This window comes from Perna viridis, chromosome 7, assembly GCF_037379345.1.
Source record: "Perna viridis isolate PV_CMFRI_1.1 ecotype Kerala chromosome 7, ASM3737934v1, whole genome shotgun sequence".
NCBI classification, from domain to species: domain Eukaryota; kingdom Metazoa; phylum Mollusca; class Bivalvia; order Mytilida; family Mytilidae; genus Perna; species Perna viridis.
In genome coordinates this window covers 23,214,694-23,235,652 of record NC_142451.1, presented here as the reverse complement: position 1 = coordinate 23,235,652, position 20,959 = coordinate 23,214,694, and the positions used below count along the sequence as shown (strand labels likewise).

The 20,959-nt window shown below is 31.5% G+C and overlaps 1 protein-coding gene across 3 annotated transcripts in view; it reads left to right on the top strand.

Annotated features, from left to right (window-relative positions):
• LOC148611865 (E3 ubiquitin-protein ligase LRSAM1-like) overlaps positions 1-18,076 on the top strand; it is a 28,952-nt gene extending 10,876 nt beyond the window's left edge. For all 3 annotated transcript variants that reach the window (XM_088592817.1, XM_088592819.1, XM_088592818.1), the window contains exons 6-21: positions 113-197; positions 1,034-1,198; positions 2,253-2,300; positions 3,153-3,307; positions 5,335-5,457; positions 6,274-6,361; positions 6,720-6,816; positions 7,208-7,278; positions 7,938-8,037; positions 9,150-9,240; positions 11,672-11,827; positions 12,003-12,098; positions 12,753-12,851; positions 13,029-13,160; positions 13,491-13,769; positions 14,490-18,076. In XM_088592817.1, coding sequence (XP_088448943.1) covers positions 113-197; positions 1,034-1,198; positions 2,253-2,300; positions 3,153-3,307; positions 5,335-5,457; positions 6,274-6,361; positions 6,720-6,816; positions 7,208-7,278; positions 7,938-8,037; positions 9,150-9,240; positions 11,672-11,827; positions 12,003-12,098; positions 12,753-12,851; positions 13,029-13,160; positions 13,491-13,769; positions 14,490-14,618 — 1,914 coding nt within the window. In that variant the 3' untranslated portion in view covers positions 14,619-18,076. The remainder of the gene's footprint in view (positions 1-112; positions 198-1,033; positions 1,199-2,252; positions 2,301-3,152; positions 3,308-5,334; positions 5,458-6,273; positions 6,362-6,719; positions 6,817-7,207; positions 7,279-7,937; positions 8,038-9,149; positions 9,241-11,671; positions 11,828-12,002; positions 12,099-12,752; positions 12,852-13,028; positions 13,161-13,490; positions 13,770-14,489) is intronic.
• The last annotated feature ends 2,883 nt before the right edge of the window (positions 18,077-20,959 follow it).

Sequence of the window (20,959 nt, the reverse complement as noted above, 5' to 3'; positions counted from 1 at the left end):
AAACAGAAATAAATTGTATCACAGCTTATTCAATTACATGTAGGTATTTAGAATGCCATCACTTTCAAATAAAGGATTTCCCTGATAATGGATAAAAAAATTTTTTTTTCAGATTCTTAATTTAGAAAACAACAAATTAAATAAGTTACCACAATCGATAGGAGAAATACAGCACTTACAGACACTGAATCTCAAATGTAAGTCTTAGAATTTGCTGGGAACTCTGAAACTCAAATGTAAGTCTTAGAATTTGCTGAAATTCTGAATCTCAAATGTAAGTCCCAGAATTCACTGGAAACTCTGAATCTCAAATGTAAGTCTTAGAATTTGCTGGAAACTCTAAATCTCAAATGTAAGTCTCAAAATTCACTGGAAACAATCTCAAATCATAAGTTGTAGAGATCACTACAGACGATCTTTGATGTAAGTCAAAGAGGCAAGAGATCACTATGGTAATTCAATCTCAAATGCAAGTCATAGAGATTACTGAAAACATTCTCAAATCCAAGTCCTAGAAATCACCACAGATTATCTCAAATCAAAGTCATAGAAGTCACCATGATATCAAATCTAACTGATAGAAATCACCACAGACAATCTCAATATAAGGCAAAGAAATCACCACTGACTATATTAAATCTAAAATATAAGTAAAAGTCACCTCAATCTCAAATGTAAGTCAAAGAAATCACCAGACACTAAATGTCAAATGTACATCAAATCAATACAGACAGTTTAATGGTCAGACATTGAGATTGTCATTCTATTCTTATTATTCCAGATACTGTTTTGTGGAAAATTTTTCAGTTTGAAAATATAAATGTATTTATTGCTCATGCATTGGCCAACTCCATAGCCTAATGATTCAGCATTGATTTGGCTGATATTTTTATGTTTTATGTTTACCTCAAGTGTCAGATTAGACAGTCCCTATAAAAATGGCTGCATGTTTCAACTAAAGAGTGTACATGTGAGACACCAGTCTCACACTGACACTGAATTTTTAACCAATAGTATCATTCTTTTATTTCAGGCAACAGATTTCATTCATTTCCAGATAAAATTTGTAGTTTACGGAGCTTGAGAACACTAGACATATCAGGAAATAGGGTTGTAAGGTTGTCAAAAGAGTTTTATAAAGTTAGAACATTAGAGACCCTTGTTCTGGATCCTGGACAGATGTCTTACCCACCCAAAGGTAAACACTAATGAATTTTGACTGTGAAAGTATTATTGTTCATGGGGTACCAATTTTCGTGGTTTTTATGGGTTTGGTAAACCACAAAATTTGGTTCCCAACAAAGAGGAAATTTCCCATTATATGTATGATAGAGTTGTCAAATCCAAATTGTTTCTTAGATCATGAAAAATGGTACCCATGATAAAAAGTACTTTTACAGTATGTAAAAATGTGTTTTAGTCAAAACTGAAAATTGTAATTAGATGTTTTTGTTTGTGCATTCATTTTATTTCTGCGAGGCAGTTTGTGTTAAGTACATTTAATACAAAACACATATATTTCTCTTGAATGCAAAGTTCAAATGTTAATACAGGGCTTATAACTTGATGTTTTTCTCTCAAACCAGTAAAAATTATTCTGTGTACCTCCAAACAACATTCAGGAACTAATATACCTGTTTATTATACAGATAGCAGTGTCTTTTGGAATATTCCCATTGTAATAAATTTCAATAATTCACATTGTGAAATAAATTTGGTAATATCACTCTCGGACTTTCTCCTGCCAAAACATCACAACTTTGATATTAATTCATCAATCACAGAATTTTAAATTCATGTTGAAAATGTCAATAAATTATGTAGAAAATCAGTATAATAAATAGGATCATCAATTGGTTATCATGAATAACCAAAATATGATCACTTGTTCCAAGAATGCTTGAGTATTTAACTCGTGCGCAAAACAAGTTCCGCACTTTTATTAAAACTAGGCGTTCTTCGGCACTCGTGATAATATTTTGGTTATTCACTCTTTTCAATTAATTATCCTATTAATATTATGTATCATAGTTATTATTGCTGTGCTCTGACTTTGTATCATAGTTATTATTGCTGTGCTCTGACTTTCAATGTTTTTTCTATAGACAGATAAGCAGCATGCCAATCATTTCTTGATCATTGAAACATCTATCCTTCTCACATTATACCGCAGAATATTACTATTTGAGAAAATCTAGCAAGGAAATGTCAACAGTGTAAATAAGTGACACCTAATTTTCTTTCTATTTCAGATACTTGTGGAAAAGGAACAGAAGCTATTATGATTTATATTTGCTCAGGTTAGATTTCTTTCTACTGTTACATGTATATACATGTATATAATAGTTACTTGATAATGATTGTTCCTATTAAATGTGACCAGCTGAAAGATGGTCCATTTCCCCTGTAAATGGTAAAGTTCACATCACTTTTGTACATCACAGACAATATTTATGGAATCATAGACAATGTCCCAGGCATTTTCAGCTTTTGGTAACATAATGTCATAATTTTAGGTGTGGATAATGTTCCCAATTAATTCTGAATATAGGCAGATTTTGTGCATGTTTGCATTGACTCATGGAAAAAACAGATAATTACACTTGTCCCTATTATATTTCTTAGATGTTTTTTTCAACTCAAAAGAAAAAGAAATTGTCTCTTTTGTTTTTCTGTTCTACACCCACTCATGGAATTCTTCACAATCATGGAAGAAGTCCTACATAATTATTGTAGATATTTGATGGAGACTCTTGATAAGGACTTTTATTCTGAGGAAGATTCCACCCTTTTCCTAAATCATATAGTAGTTCATGTATCAGATATTTTTTCACGAGTAGAAAGGTCATGTACATATTAATGCATGTAAGTGTAAATGACAGGTGTAAGGAGGTAGACCTAGGGTAAGGGACACTCTCACAAAACATTGGAACATTTGTATTCAGCATTTTATATCCAACTCATGTAAGCATCTAAGTAACTTAGGTTGATTTTATTCTTCTTCAAATGAAAGCATGAGAGGCTTTGGTGAAATAGAATATGATACAAACATATCACTGATTTCAAGAGTTATGCCCCTTACCCTACCTAGGTCTACCTCCTTAACTAAAATGGTATGTTCATTTACAATCAATTGTTTATCTTCCTTACAGATAACCAAATGGAGTACTTGCCACCCTCAACCTTTTTATTAGATGTTTTAGACCCCCCTCCATTGTCCCCCTCTAGTATCAGCCAGTCATACGCTAAGCATTTACAGGACGAGGAAGATTTACAGAGAGATGTTGATAATTACAATACTAATATGGTAAGTTATTGTGCCCATGTTCTACATTTTGAACCAAGATTATAAAGTTACTTTTTTGTTTTCTGTCTGTGTCTGTGTCTATTTGTTCATCAGTCATTGTTATTGTAGAATTATTACACATTATAGAAAAGAACGAAAATCAAGGGAACCATGATATATACTGTGAAAGTACTATTGTTCGTAGGGTGCCAATTTTCATGGTTTTCGTGGGTTAGCCAGACCACGAAATTTGGTTTCCATCAAAGAGGAGAATCCTATTATTGTGTATACTGAAAACCTCAAAACCACAAATTCAAGAATCCACGAACTATTGTTCCTTCTCTAATCCACGAAAATTGGTATGCACGAATTAAAGTACTTTTACAGTATGCAATGTTTAATTTTGGTTAGTTGTAAACAAGATTGTTGGAGGTAGAATAATAAGACAGTTAATTGGATATTAACTGAATAACCGAAATATAATTACAAGTGCCAATTAACGCAAGAGGACAATCTTGGCTTGAGTAATTATATTTTGGTAATTCATGATAACCAATTGGTTATCCTATTATTATATTAATGTTCTCCATTATTTATTGCTTTTTTCAACAAAAAGTCAAAATTGAGGATTGGTATTTTGGTTGTGGTGTTTGGCGGCAGACAGTCAGGGAGTGAAATTACCAAATTTTTTTCACAATGTTAATTATTATAAATGTTATTTGCAGGAAACATTGGATAAATCACTGCTATCGATATTGTAATGCTTGCTAGTATTTGTTCCAAACATTTACGTAATCAAGCCACTGATAACTCATTCAAAATCAATATAAAGAAGTACCTTAACACTTTAGAAAAGAGTATCATAAAAGAGAAAATTGTTGCTGCTTACACTGTTTTTAATGTTCTATATACATTTAGTATTATCTTAAAGTGATTTGGTATTGTCAAATCAGCTTTTGTTTTTGTGTTTTGTTGTTTTTAATTTTTTAGTAGTTATAGATTTTATGTGTGAGGGCGTCAGGGAAGATTAGCTTGTAAACTAACTGTGTAACCCTCTTGAAATAAAGATTTTATTGTTCATCAAAATTGACTTGGTGTTGGCTACTCAATTTGAAAATAATAAATATGTCAAAGGGTTGTGAAATCTTTAAATTATTTCATGCTAGAACAATATGAATTATAAAAAAAATTATAGGTCAGTGTGCTCCTTTTTGAGATATACTGAAAACATATTAATTTTCATGGTTGCTAATTTTCGCAGAATTTGTCAAGTGAACATATTTGCAGGTATTAATTTTCGCGGTTTCAAAAAATGATAGTTATATAGTGTTAAAAATTTCACGTGTACTCATTTTCACGCCCATTTGTCCACCGCAAAAATTGTGAAAATTAGTAAACTACAAAAAGTTTACAGTTAGCATTTGAAATTTTGGTGAGGAGAGGATTTCTCTGGATTTTCAATAGTTTTTGACTAAATAGGGTTTAACTATAAAAAAAAATTTAGGTCAAATAACAAAAACTTTTCAAATAACATTTTTATGTTTGTTAAATGAAATTATAAAAAAGAAAAGTGGGGGTCATTTGGCAAAAAATATTGAAAAATGTATTATTGAATGTTACATTGAAAAAAACTAAAATGGTTACAACCAGACAAGTTAAAAAATCTGACAAAATTTACAGAACATGAACAGCAAACATCCTTGTAAGCTGTTTTGAAATAAAAGTTTACAGTACATAATTGAGCTAATAAATAACAAGTATTTTTTTTTTATTTCTGTTGACTTTAGTATACCTGGTAATGTGTATATTGATACTATGGCATTTTGGTATTATAACTAATACATGTATAGCTCTTCGTTCACTGTGAGGAAATGTCCATGATATAACTACTAAAACAGCCATATATGTGTTCAAATAAAACAAACGCCTTGTGGCCAACATCTAACCAGAGTACAACAGTAAGCTGTTATCATCCCCTACAAAACTTTTACAAAGTTACTCTGATAGTGATATATTTCAAATGTATAATGTCAATTTATGATGATCAGGATAAGAAGAGACAAGAGCTAGCTGACATTGAGAGACAAATGCAACAAGAAGAAAATGAGCAGGCTGAGATGGCAGTCCAGATGAATATGAATAGAAATAAATATCTGGACGGAGTTGCTCAGGTTAGTATTATTATGTGGGCAATATCAGAATGATATACAGGGATCGTCACTGACGGTCCAGTAGTCCTGTGCCACCCTAATTTTAGAGATTACTTCTTGAAAATTTGTTATGGTAGTCACATGGACTGTCTAAATGTTGCCTTATTTTTTCGTAAGATCTAAGAAGAGAATTTTCATTACCATCTGTGGACTACATGTATTTCCTCTGAAGTAGTCCTGTTAACCACCAGACAAATGTAGTTCATATCAAACCCTGAAATAGTTATAATTAATAGCTTTGAATGAGTGAAAGATGCTGCAATCTTTAGCTATTTCAAAGATACTACAAGTCTAACCTAAACTAGTTAAACAGGCATTCACAATACTTTTAATAACATAAATTGGCTGAACTGTTTATTATACCGTCTGTCAAACTATCCACCCCCATCCCCCTCATTTGTAAAAAACTAATATTTTTGCCACATTTTTCTAAGGATGCTACAAATCCTTAGTATACAACTTAATGATAGGTCCTTCTCAAGAAGTTTCAAGGTATTATGTGATACCCTTGAAAAAGTTGCATATCCATCTGCCCATCTGTTCATCCCTCCACTGTTTCCAGATAATAACTTAAGAAGATATTGTAGGATCCCTTTCAAATTTTGTAAAGTTTTTGAATATCATAAAATACAGATCAATTTCAAATTTCAGTTGATCAGATTATTTACAAACAAGTTATGGCCATCATAAGTTTTAGTCCCAAAAATATTTTACAACATGGTGGGGTATCATTAAATATCCAATTAGATGCCCTATCTTATATTTTCTAAATTACAGGATAGTGAACAGCTGGACAGAGAACTTGAAGAAATCTCACACAAGAAAGAAGAGGAAAGGAGGAAGTTAGTAATGGAATTAGAGAAAAGTAAGACCTTGAAAATTGTACTTCAACTATATTTATTTAAATAAATTAATATTCATTGTTAAAGCTGTAAAGTGGCAACTTAATGAAGAGAGAAACAGAATTGTACTCAGGGAACAGTTAATTTTCATCACATTCAGGCCATGTTTTTGGATTTTGATGTATTTGAATTATTCCATTGCTGATGCTGTGGTATTTTTTTAATGATATTTCTATAATCTGAAAGATTTGCAGAAAAGTCTCAAAATTTAGAAATAAAATTGTCTTTATTTGATATTATTATATACAACTGCTTGTCAAGTAAGATTACATGTATCAAGTGTACATGTACAACTCTTCCTCAACATGAATGTATTTTTAGTTGAAGCTGGAGTAAACCATCTGATTGAGGAATTAATGAATGACAATAGGAAACAGAAACATGTGGAACTGCTGATTGATAACTTAGAACAGGAGAGGTAAAATAGGGGAGATAAATTAAAGTTATTTTTGGTATTTTACGGTGTAGATTATTCTATATTTTTGCGCTTAGTCAAAATTATGAAAAGTCTATCAGTATAACTTATCAGTTTATTAGTTATACCAAAAAATTGAGTTAATCCCTGTTTCAGTCAAATGTTTCAATTCAGGAATGCTGTAAATTATAAACACTATTATTATTAATCACGAAAAAGACTTATTTTTCTATGGTATTATGGTAAGAAAATTCCTAAACATAGGGCATAAATATTTTTGAAGGTGTATATCACAGGTGTCCTCAAACTGTGTTAATGAGATTACTTAAAGTTATATGTTGATAAAAATTTTGGTTAGTGCAGTTTTCACTGTAATATATATTTGCTTTTTCAGAATGGAAGAAGATGATTGGTGCAATGTAAAATGGGAAGAATATCAAAAACTACGGAAACAGGAAATTCTAGGTAGGAGCACTCTTTGCATTTAGGCTGTGAAATGACATAGTATTTAATTAATCCTCTGGAAAGTCTTGATTTTTAAGGTCAAATGTCAAGGCCAATAATAACTGATATTTTACTTTCAAAAGGGGGTTTCATACTTCACAGTGAATATATTATATAGATAGCACGAATGCCTAATAAAGTGGGGATAGCACTTAAAATATATAAGATCAAGTTTACTTATTACCAATTAAGGGCCCCATTTGAGAGGCATATAAAATAAAAACACTATACAACTCATTGATTAGATATATAGATCCAAACATTACATTTTTTCTAAGATAGGAGTACAGTATCTGTTATGCGGGACCGTTTTTGCTGTACAAAAGCTTGCTTGAAATAACATGAAAGTGTTAGTGTAGGCTACCATTGGTTAAGTTTAGTAACAGCTGCCATATATACATTGTATTTAGTTAACACTCATCCAAAAGGTCTGTAGGATCTATTAATATGAAAAACGAGAAAATCATGTGACAATGTACATTTACATTGGACATTTATAAAATTGATTTGAATAGATTCCATTAAAGTGTTCAATGAATATTTCCAAGAGGCTGTTTTTTCTGTTTATAAAAGAATGACCATTTTGAATTAGAAATTTGAAATGCTTTTTCTTTTTCCAGAAAATATGCAAAACCTACTGAATGATATAAATGCACATGAAAACTTACGACTGCACAATGAAGAGTTGAAAGATACAGCTATGAAGGAGGCGTTGGAAAGGTATGAAACTCTTTCTGATTGCATGTAGAATTCAGTTCTAAAAGCATAAAAATGTTATGAAATCTGTTTATTCTTTGCCACTTTTAAATAAGAGTAATCAAGGGAACCAAGGTTATAGCGGTAATCAAAAGAATGTAATCCAGGGACGAAGACCAGACATGGAAAACAGACATACACAACAAAGAACATACAGTAACTAAATCATACATACAAAGTAACAAAAGTAAATGAGCAACTCGGACTCCACTAAAAACTGGGAGCATGGACCAGGTGCACCGGTAGGGTAAGTATCCTACAACGTAGTACAACTTGACGATTAATAGTTACCCATATATTTTGGATATATTCTCCTTTCAATTTAAGAATGTAAACACAAAGTACTTTGGTGTTTTCATTATTATTACTAAAGTATGAAGTCTTCATGGTACTAAGAACTCTTAATGATGTAGTTTAAGTCTATTTCTGAATGCTACATGTATATTCAAATTGTTCATCTATTTTGTTACATTCCAGTAATGACTTGTTTTCAGAAAAGTTCTTCCTGACTAACATTATATTGGTATCTGTTTACAGTGATCAGATTTAAAACACATGTTAAACTTCCAAATGGAGAAAAATTCAAACAAAGAGAAGAAAGTTCACTTGAAAATCACACCCTTTGATAAATATATGAAGAATGCTTTATTAGTTTTATCTGCATGGGTTACATTAGTGATAATAGATTTATCGGTGTCAAAATTTTATACGTTATTAACAATATAAAGTAAAGACAAAAATTATATCAAATCATCAAAGTAATGATATATACATAGATAATACATTTAGATTAAAATACAAGTTTTTTGTATACATGGTATATGCATCATAAGGATAGTTAAAGTATATGGTACATGTATTATGAATATTACATGTCAAAAACCGTATCACATGCCGTATCAACCCTCCATAAAGGGCCAGTGGCCCTTGGGTGATATAGGAGTCTTAAGTTTGTATGACATATGATACAGATTTTTGCATGTCATGTTCAGTATGTACAGTGTACCAGTATACCATTGTAACTACATTTATTTGCTTAGAAATTTAAACATCATTTTTTGTAATTATTTTTTTAGTGAAGAAGTTGCTGCTAACCTAGAAGTTGAGGATGTTCTATTCAATAAAGAAGTAGGCCAAACCATGATAACAGATTTCTATATACAACAGGTAAGACTACTAGCATAATGTAAACAATGCAATTCTATTTAATTTCTGTTGAATAATATAAAATGGCATAAACTCTAGACTTGGACAAGGCAAGTGAAATTTATTAGTCAGTTACTGAAAATGCTTCCAGTTGCCCCCGACAAAAAAGAATTCAGTCTGCTACTGCCTTATCTCTTTCAATATATTTTATTTTATATCACAACATACATGTATTCAGAAGGAAATCAACTATTTTCTTTGGTTGAGGCTATATTATTTAAGGTGATATGGTGCTTAGCACACTAGTCTATTACTTGGGTGACACTGAATGTTTTAGCACACTAGTCTATTAGTTGCTGAATGTTCTAGCACACTGATCTATTATTTGGATGACACTGAATGTTTAAGCACACTAGTCTATTAGTTGGTGACACTGAATGTTTTAGCACACTAGTCTATTAGTTGGTGACACTGAATGTTTTAGCACACTAGTCTATTAGCTGTTGACACTGAATGTTTTAGCACACTAGTGTATCAGTTTGTTGACACTGAATGTTTTAGCACACTAGTCTATTAGTTGGTGACACTGAATGTTTTAGCACACTAGACTATTAGCTGTTGATACTGAATGTTTTAGCACACTAGTCTATCAGTTGGTTGACACTGAATGTTTTAGCACACTAATCTATTACAGTGGATTCCGCTTAATTGCATAGCCTATTTGCCAGTAAAAATTATGCAAATAACCGGGTTATTCTTATAACCGAAATTACGATTTTACTGGAAGTGTGAGTTCAGGTAAGACGATGATACTGTGGATCAACCAGGGATATCACTGTTCAACATTTCTGATCTGGTATTTAATTGTTATAGACCTTTTCATTGTATTGTTCTTTTATCAATAAATAATAATATATATTGTGTTTGTCTTGTTTATTGACCTTCTTTACGTTGTGTGTATTTATAAGTAAAACCACGTGTTTCTCATCTATAAATAGTCAAGTAATTTCCTGACCTTTCTACGAAAGCAAATCCCATATTTCATATTTCAGCCAGGATTCAGTGTAATATTCATCAATGTTTGCAGTTTGTGGGCTTTTGAAATGGTCTGTGTTTTTATTCCTCTGTTCATTGTACACTGATAGTTGTGTATTATACGCGTCATTGACCTCAATATATTCCTATGAAGTGTGGATGGTATGGGGCACCTTAGGGTAGTTGAATTTCATTAGACATTGTACTGAATGAATGACTTTTAATTTTCGCATAATATTTATGCCTAGTAACCCAAGCTCACTCAAAACTGTTCAGCTCATTAAAGAAAATTAAATTTACATTGATAATCATTTGTAGTCGGAAGAATTTAAATAGGGACAAAAACTACCCCAAGCCGAACCTCAAGCCGCATCTTAAGGTGATGTTCGGCATGTCGTCAGAAGTCATTGTTCACCTAGGTGCTTGTTTATTTTAATGTAATTAGAAATCATTTATATTGTCTTTTATGTCCATGATTTTTTTAATCCATTATTAACACCTCCTGATTGATGATAATCTAGTTTTTACAACAATAAATATGATTGACATATTTATGACCCGAAGGCTTAAAATAGAATTTGGGAAAACCTGTCTTTACCTGGACGACGCAAAATTCTCTATGCAATAAACCGAAATGCACCTCCAAGGCCTATGCAAATAAGCGATTTTTTCCCTAATAGAATAATAGGAAATGGTTTTGTGCAGGAGAAAATTATGCTAATAACCGAAATATGCAATAAAGCGATATGCGATTAAGTGGAGTCGACTGTATTTGGGTGACACTGAATGTTTAAGCACACTAGTCTATTAGTTGATGACACTGAATGTTTTAGCACACTAGACTATTAGTTGGTGACACTGAATGTTTTAGCACACTAGACTATTAGTTGGTGACACTATATTTTTAGCACACTAGTTTATAGGGATAGAAGGATTAAAATCCATCAGTCTTGCACTGTAACTGCTTTTGAGATGTAAAAAATTAACTGGCCCATCAGGTTACTGATAATAAAGACCACTTTTCTGCCATAATATCAAACTACCAGTGGGCTTATGCCAACTTATGTAGGGTGTTGGACTGTGTGTTGTGATATTTTCAAGGAATGGGGTGGTTTTTGTACCAGTCAGTCTAACTTTTGCTGTCTATCTGTCTGCCTATTCATCTACATGTCCTACAATATTTCAAGGGCTTTCAATGGTTTTAATATTTTTTGGTACATTGTTTTTAGTCATATAATGTAGCTCCTTTCCAATTGAGGTTGTTTTCCAAGCTTTTTTTCAGAATTATTGGACTGAATATGCTTGATGAATTGGGGATGAGTGTGTTGTGTTTAAGCTGTTTTTTTTGTTCATTTTAAAATTTTTAACAAATGTACTGCTTTGACCACATTGATTTGTTTTTTTTTCTATGGTATAGGAAAATGCCCAAAGAGCTGCATATGAGATGCTACAGTTCCAGAAAGATGCCAGAAACCAGAGAATTAATGAACAAATAGCTGTGATAGAGGATGAATTGTTCAATCTGACTGTCTTAGAACTTGAGAAAAAAGACATAAAAGCCTCTATAGAAATAGTATGTATTATTTAAATTGCTTTTCTTCTAGATTTGTTGAGACTGCAAAGTTTGCTTTTCCATTTAAGCATGTGTATTAGTTTCCTGTTTTAATAATGATTTACACTGTGTCCAGGAAGCTAATAAATAATCAACATTTACTTCCTGTTAAACGTTGATGCTTGATGTATTGTAGAGTTTATTGGAGCAGAAGAGACAATCTTTGATAAAGATGTTGGAACAGTTAATGGATGAACAACAGAAAAGAAAACAAGAACTAAAAAAAAGATTGGTAAGTTTAATTGTAATGTTTTCATTCTCTGTGGAACAAGTCTTTAGATGTTTTGATGTTTTTTTTTTGTTAAATTCAAGTTAATCATGTTTTTTTTATAGTTTAGTTGATTGTTTCTCACTACATTGTACTTGATAATTTTCTGACCTTAGTAATTCTTCTTAGTAGGTTTGATATGAGCATGATATTGGAATTACGTTCCCTTTTATGCCATAAAACAAATACTAAGTGTTGTATGATTTTATCGTATCTCTTATTCTTTGAAATCGTAAAAAAAAAAAAATCATTGAAATATTATTTATAATGTACTAAAATAATTATGTGAAGTTTATGAATTAGTAGTAATACTACTCTTTGTCTGTCATCTGGTAATGTCCTTGTGACGGCTCTAGAATCAACATTTTCAGTGGGTCGGGGGGCAAGATTCAAGGTCACATGGTTATTTATCATTTGTTAAGATCCTTTAGGCAAATCTAATATCAACATTCTTTTAATGGATTTACAAAAGCTTGATGCATGCATATGATATATGCAAATTTTGAACCTTGTAGATATTTAAGAATAGCAGGTCAAAGTTCACAGTTAGAGTTATACCAACCTTTCGAAAAGTCTTCAAACAACTTCCTCTTATGGATCCCACTTGTTATTTTACAGGTTGAGATGGAGGAGCAGAGAGATGAGGCACAAACAGATTATTGGTTGGTTCAATACCAAAGACTGCTGGACAGTAAACCACAGGCTGTTATTGACAGGGTAAAATAGAAACATATTTAAAAATATATCAAATCATTCACTAAAATAGATTTAAATGTGCATTTCAAATTAGAAACGGGTTTCGCCGGACATCTTAAATAAATATCTACCGGTATATATAAATTGGATCAAAATATGACTTTAATTACTGGTATTATATTTTTACACTTTTTAAAGGAGAGAAGGTTAGCTACTGATGTTGTTAATATCCTAGAAGAATCTAATGCAGGTGATTATATACCTGTGTTTACACGTCATAGAATGACCCCTGAAACAATCCTAGATGTTACTGACAATGAACTAAAACAGGTAAGTCAAACAGGCTTCACTAGAATTCAGCTCTTTCTGCAATATTATAGCCAAAAAATTACACTTTTGACCAGATGTAGTTGCACATTGAATTGCTCAAAAAGTTTTCTTGCACATACATGTATGTATATTTTTACACTTATATTTCTAATTGGTCATATGGTTCTATCTTTCTTTGTTATGGTACTCTATGTCTTGAGTGTCAGTTTTCATTGCATAAAGAAGTTTATGTGAGTGAAGTGACTTACAACTACTTATTTCACAAATTGTATCTCCATACTTGTAACTTGCAATGACTTTTGTTGATTAAATTTGTGACTTTTTTTATAGATTGGTGTCCATCAACTTGGTACTAGAAAGGCAATTTTGAAAAATATAGAAAAATACAGGGAACTACAAAAACTAGGAAATAACACTCTAGAAGATTCTGCTGCAAGAAATGAGGAAAAGGAAGTGGTCCATGCAGAGAAGGGAGAGCATCCTCCACCCTCAGCTCCTCCTTGTGGAGAAGAGCCAGGACCTAAAACGTTCTCACGTTCTATTTCAAGACAAAGGTCAATATTGGCCAGGGGAGTTAACTCTGAATGTGTTGTTTGTTTGGATAACCAGGTATGTAATCAACAGTTTATGGATAAGTATTTTTTGCCCTTACTTTGCAATAGTCTATGTTCATAAAGTCCAAAGTTCACCCAGATAATATCTTTGTCAGTTTCATAATAAAATGAAATACAGTAGTACTTTTAACAGAAAGTTATAAGTGTAAAATTAGTTGTAAGTTATAACGTCATAATAGTTTGATCTACTATGACGTCATAATTTATGTCTAATTTTACACTTGTAGTGAATAAACAAAATATTAATTTTATTTTACTTCCTTGTCTTGCCTACTATAATTAGTTGCCTGGATTTTTTTGTTGTTTTAGGTGATATTTTGGCAATATCAATAATGCAAAACAAAAACCTAAAAATTTCTTTGAACAATGTGAAAAAAACCCATATGACTTCTAGGGCAATAAAAAGGTAAAAAAGTTGCTTCCTTCACTTATTTACTTTCATGAAAGAATCAAGAAATTAATACATTTTGTAATGGCTTTATTAAATGAAGGACTTTCCAAAGCAGTCAGGCACAGATCCAAGGAACCCCCCCCCCCAATCGGTAAGAAAAAAAATTTCACCACTAGTTTCACCTCATAATATTTTTTGCCTTGCTTTGCACGGCATTTAATTCAATTAACGCCCCCCCTCTAAACTCAAACACTAGAACTGCCCCTGGTAGTTCATGATGTACATAAGGCAAATAAAAACTTACATTTATTTCTTTTATTTCAGTCTGATGTGATATTTTTGAAATGTGGACATGTTTGTACCTGTCAGAAATGCTCAGAACCCCTCAGAGAATGTCCATTATGTCGTGGAGAAATTACAACAAGAATAAAATTGTTATCCACACCAAGGTGACATGATGGGTATTTACAGATCTTATAAAACTGATATTAATTTATTGTAACCTAATTGGTCAGCATTGTTAATTAGTAATATTTTTATAAAATAATATATTATGATATTCTTTTAATGATGATGGAGGTTCTTTTTAACATCCGTAACTACTTTTACATCTCTGGCATGGAGGATTTCTGTTAAGATCCAAATGGTCTATTTATAGAATATAGACACTCTGTGTCATAATATGATATACTATGAAATTTATAATATATTTAATGATTGTAGACAATACACTATTTTATTGAGACATGCCATGTCTATTTGAAAGTATGTGCGTGTCCAGGCATTTGATAGATTAATGCATAACATTCTAAGAGACTCTAATTAACAAAGACTTGGCTTACCAGCGTACCAACACTTTCTTAAACACTTAGATTATACACTACTTAACATATTTATTTATACAGATGGGCATTATTGTCATATGTTGACTGCCCAATGTAAAGTGCTGTTGATGGATTCACCTATAATGCCAAAGCCTGAAGCAAGGCCATTTTTTGGTGTTAAGGTCAAGATCACTTCCAAAGAACTGTCAACATTTGATGATAATGTTTAGTTTGTTACTATTAAAGAAACCATTCATTTCAACAAATATGATTTAATCAAATAAATTCCTTTCTGATCTTACAAATCATGATTTTTTTTTTCTTTTTTCAAAAATCTGAAATAGAAAAAGTGAAATAAATTCTTTCATTTATAGGTTATTGATCATGAGTAAAAAGTATTTCAATACTATAAAATGCTTTGAGGTGGCAATGTCTTACTGATCTTGGCAATATAATGTAATTGAATGAAAATATTGACTTAGAAAAATTACTGCAGACTTGTGTATGAAATCTTACCACCACTGGTGAAAAGAAAGTACTAGAATTTAACCTTTATATAGAATGCAAAGAATTCATTTAGTCAAAGGCTTTAATACTTAGTGTTATTAGAAAAAAATCTTTTTCATATGTGATTAATACATTTATTTTATTTATCTGATCAACAGACATACTCATTTAAGATATATTTTTTACTCTAAATGATTTTATTTGAAAACATTGGTCCTTCTCTGAATAGTGGTTTTGTTTAAGCAAGATCATCTGTGTTCTTTATTAGTTGACTTTATCCATTGTACACCGGTAATTATATTATAGAAAAAAAATATTATCCACTTCAATGTGCAGTTTCTGTAAATTTTGATTTATATATGTTTATGTATTTGTTAAAGTAAGCATAATTTCAGTTGTTGCTATAGGGATAGTATTTCACTACTTTATGCTGAAAGTGTCTGGAGCAGTAGGAGTAAGATTAAAAATTTTCAAGATGTTATCAAACATCCACTGAAATTCATTTCCTTTCAGTGCCTTTATTCATACCATCTATTCAGTCATAGAAATTTTAATTTATTACCATTATTAAATACTGTGCAAGTATTATTGTTGGTGGAGAACCAATTTTTGTGGTTTTCGGGGGTTTGGCAAACCACAAAATTTGGTTTTTAACAAAAAGGAAATTCCCAATTCATTTGTATAATGAAGTTGTTAAATCGATGAATTCAAGAATCCATAAACTGACATTTTTTCCCTTAACCACGAAAATTTCTACACACTAATTAAAGTGTTTTCACAGTATGCAATAATAAAGATGGTTGACACTTACTCAAGCCTACTAGCCTGAGGATAAAATGAATGCTGCATTAGTAGCCTGATGGGCTTATCACCATCAGTAGTTATGCTTTAGCAATGAAATCAAGGATAGTGGTAATTTTAGCACAGGGCTACCTTGGTTAATGACTTTATTTCTGTGGTAGCCAAAAGGACAGGTGTGAAGAAATAGTTAAGTGTCAAGTCCTGATTTATCTTTATAGCAAGTTGGTTTGAGTAATTTTGGTGTTTCAAATATTTCTTTTGTTATTAATTGACTGTAAGTCCATAGAACTTGTATATACTGTGAAAGTACTTTCATTTATGGATACCAATTTTTGTGGATAAGGGAAGAAACACAAGTTAGTGGATTCTTGAATTCATGTTTTTTTAGGCTTTGAGTATACACAACAGTGGAAATCTCCTTTTCGTTATGAACCAAATTTCATGGTTTGGTCTTCTCACAAAAACCATGAAAATTGGTACCCCACAAGCAATAGTACAGTCATAATATTATATTCCTTAAAATATTAGTCTAATTTTGATGTTAATGACTTCAAATAATCAATATATCGTTGTTTTTAATTTTAAGCACTTATTCAAGAAGGAAGTTGAGTAGGTCCAAAGTGTTGTGATTCTGAAATGTATATGCCATTCAAATTCTTTTAAATTTAAACTGTTGTTTATCCTTGTAAATCAGTTGTATATAAAGGTATACTGATATCCTATGGAAACTCAAATTATGTAATTCACTGTCATGTGATGTAAATGTAATGTTCATTCTGTTTATAAATACATATGTACATGTAAATGTAACTAAGGTTTGCGGCAAATTAAAAGAGACTGGTACCATGTTCAATACAAAGCTTAACAGGCGCGGATCCAAGGACTGGCATACCGGGTGTATGCCCCCCCCCCCCTCCCCACCTCTAAATTGGTAAAAAAAAATTTCACAAGTTTCACCCCACAATATTTTTTGCTTTGCTTTGCATGGCATTTAAGTCAATTACCCCCCCCCCCCAACTCAAATCCTGGATCCACCCCTGCTAAAGTAAATTTTATATGAGTGATTGAAGTAGTTTATACAGTAATATTCTTCCTGTGTTATAGGAAAGTGTCCTACTTCTTTACACTGGTACCTTGATTTGATCTTTTTTTGCTAAACCCCGAATAACATCCACCTTTGTAATTAAAACTCTATAGGTTCAAAAAGAAAAATATAGGAATCTTGAATATTGAACAGAATTCTACTTACACATAAGAAAACTATATTGATTTACCTATCTAGATTTGCATTAAAATGTTAACAGTCAGTTTTAAATTGCCATAAAGATTCCTGGTCTGTGCATCCATTCTTCCATTCCCTAACCTTGAATCAAGGTTTGGTTGACATTATTCTCATCAAGATTAAGTCACCCTGTTATATCATTGTGAAACCTAATTCCAATGATATGACTCACTATAAATATTGTCACTGATTCTGACTTAATTTTGATGAATGCTTTGGAAGTTAGTGTTGTGTTGATACACATTTTTAGCTATTGTATTAGTGCTCAAAGCTTAATATATTTATTGCTGTCAGTCATATAGTCTTGTTTATGGTACTACAAATGAGAAGTCTTGTATTTTTTTAAAAGTTACTCTAATATACAAGTACATGTATTTAGATTTCGATGCCTTGTAATATATTACTAACACGTAATGGCAGAGCAGGCAGATATTATTGGGTACCAAAGGTAGATTTTATGGTCTTAACAGAGTAAGAATAAAACTTTTTAATTGTTATATTCTCCTTTTATCTTAAGACCCCACAGTGAAGCCTTCTTACATGTAAATGAACCCTGAATAAATGAATTTGTTATATAGATAGCAGTGTTTTATCAAATGTTCCCAGTGAAATAAGTTTCAATAATTCACACTGTGAAATAAATCTGGTAATTTCACTCTCAGACTTTCTTCCGCCAAAATGTCACAACATTGAAATCAATCTACCGTTCACATAATTTGAAATTTATGTTGAAATTAGCAACAAATAATTGAGGTAATCTACATAATAAATACATTAATCAATTGGTTATCGTGAATAACCAAAATATGATTACTCATGCCAAGAACACAGTAAGATTTAACTTGTGCAGGGAACAAGTTCTGCACACTTGTTAAATCTAGGCGTTCTTTGGCACTTGTGATCATATTTTGGTTATTCGCTCCTACCAATCAATTATCCTATTATTACACGTCATTTTGCTCTGTATGACCTTAGAATTGTTTAACATCTTGATGTAGTTAATCTTTCAGTAGAAGGAGAGTGTAGTAGTATGAAAATAACCAGAATACACCATGTTCCCTTGTGCCGGTTGTGGAAACCATAAGTGTGAATATGTCAATAAACCAGAAACCTGTTTCAGGATGTAGCCCTAAGGAAAGGGACACAACTCTTGCAAATTATTGGAACGTTATTCAGCATTTGACATCAATCTCATGTAAACATCAAGGCAACATGGATTGATTTCATTCTCTTTCAGATGAAAGCTTGATAGGCTTTGGTGAAATTTTATATGATATAAACATATCACTGATTTCAAGTTAAGTCCCTTACACTAGGTCTATCTCCTTAAACCAAACATTTTCTGAAGTCCTTTTTAACCAGTTTCAATTGGACGTGTACCTGTATAAACTGAAAAGCAGCTGTCAAATACTTCTATCAAAAAGAAAATACATATATGTTTTATAAGTGTCAGTATCTAAGAAACAGGAAGTGGGTGAAACATGGTATGAAAAACCGCACCATTTTGATAGTTTAATTTGACTATTTTCACCATCATAATCAAGGAAAACACACAAGATTTTCCATATCATGCTGGACTATTGAGTTACAATTTTATTGAAATGCACTGAAAATGAAAATTTCAAGGGCAGATAACTGTGTCAAAAACCTCATTTTTCTTACATTCTGTTGAAAAATTTCTGAGCGAAGCCAGTGACGCAGAGATCAAACAATGGTCTTTTCAAATAGAGAAGGTATCCTTGAGTGGTATATTATTGTCAGACCAGTGGGGGTTTGACATACATGTTTCTGATTTTTCCCATATTGCCTGATTCTTATAAACACTTGCACTTACAACAGATTTATAACTAATTCAAAACAGAAAATGGTCCTCTCTTTTCCTTTGCTTTTGTACTATGCAATTTAGTTATTTTAATTTTTTTTGAAAATTAGACTTTGGATATTAGAAATGATGTCACATTGAGAGAGATATGCGAGTTAATACAAAAACAGTGTTTTAAAGAGTAATGCATTATAAAAAAAGTATTTGCTTACACCATATGTTTAAATAATTTTCTGCAAGTTTTCCATAACTTCATAATCTATATTAAAATATAGTTTTGGGAAAAATATTTCAGGGAATAGAAACTGTGCAATATTCAACCTATTTTTCTTTGGTCAGTGAGTTGTTGATTTATAATTGGAAGTCTTTCTTCTTCAATTTACATATACATGTATTTCTGTTGGTTAATGATTCTTTAATTTACATATACATGTATTTCTGTTGGTTAATGATACTATGTATTGTTAGTTGTGTCTTGTTCTTTGTTATCCAATGTGTAATTATCCATTTTATACTTCTGTGAATAAAGTATAATGAAAGAAATTAGGGTCTTTATACATGTATGCCCGAGGGTCTTACATGTCTGTTGTGTCATGATTTGTTATCATTGGGTGTTTTACTGTTTTTGTGTGAATCAGATGCCAGGTTTTGGGAAGACATTTCATGGTCTCATTGGTATTTTCTTACTGTTGGCTTTTTACCAAAGTCATAAATGCAAGATACTAGAATATGGACACGGAGTTATATCTTATATACATGTATGAATATATGGGTTAAATAATTAATCACCTTAATAAACTATCACAATTTAGGTATAGTAGAGAGTGGCTGAATTTATGAATGAATAATAATCATGTTGACTTGTCATTTAAAAGGTTAAAATGGCACTAAATACAAATAAAACATGATAACAAGACTAGTACATGTCTGGACCTGCATCACTGTCATATATTTGCCATGGTCTTCATTATGCATACAAGTAAACACAAAGCAAATAAAAAAACTACAAGTGTATTCTCCTAATGATAGCATATACTACTGAAAAAGTTGGGGGAAAAATTATCAAATTTCTTTATAATAGGAGGTGTACATCATCAATGTGCATGTAAATACTGTGCAAAGTTAGAATAATACTGGTTCTAAACTTTTTGAGTTATAGTTTACACAATAAATAGGTACCAATCACAACATAAAGTGATGACAAAAATGGCTAAATTCATCATGCTAAAAATGTAAGAAAAAAATTGATCAAATTTCTCTATTATAGGAAGTGCACATCTCCAATATCTATATAATCACTGAGCAAGTTTAGATAATATTGCTTCAATATGTCTTGATTACAGTGTACACAAAGTAGGTACCCCTAAGCACAAACGAAGAACAGATGGAGTGGAGAGGATACTAGACCTGATGTCATTGTTGGTAGCCAGGTTAAAAGAAGAAAAAAGAGGCCCAAATGCTCAGCCTTTGTCTGGATTAAATAGCACTGGACAAGAGGAGAAATGCAAACTGTCAACTGAGAAAGAATAATCAAATGTCTTTACTGAGGGTGGGGAGT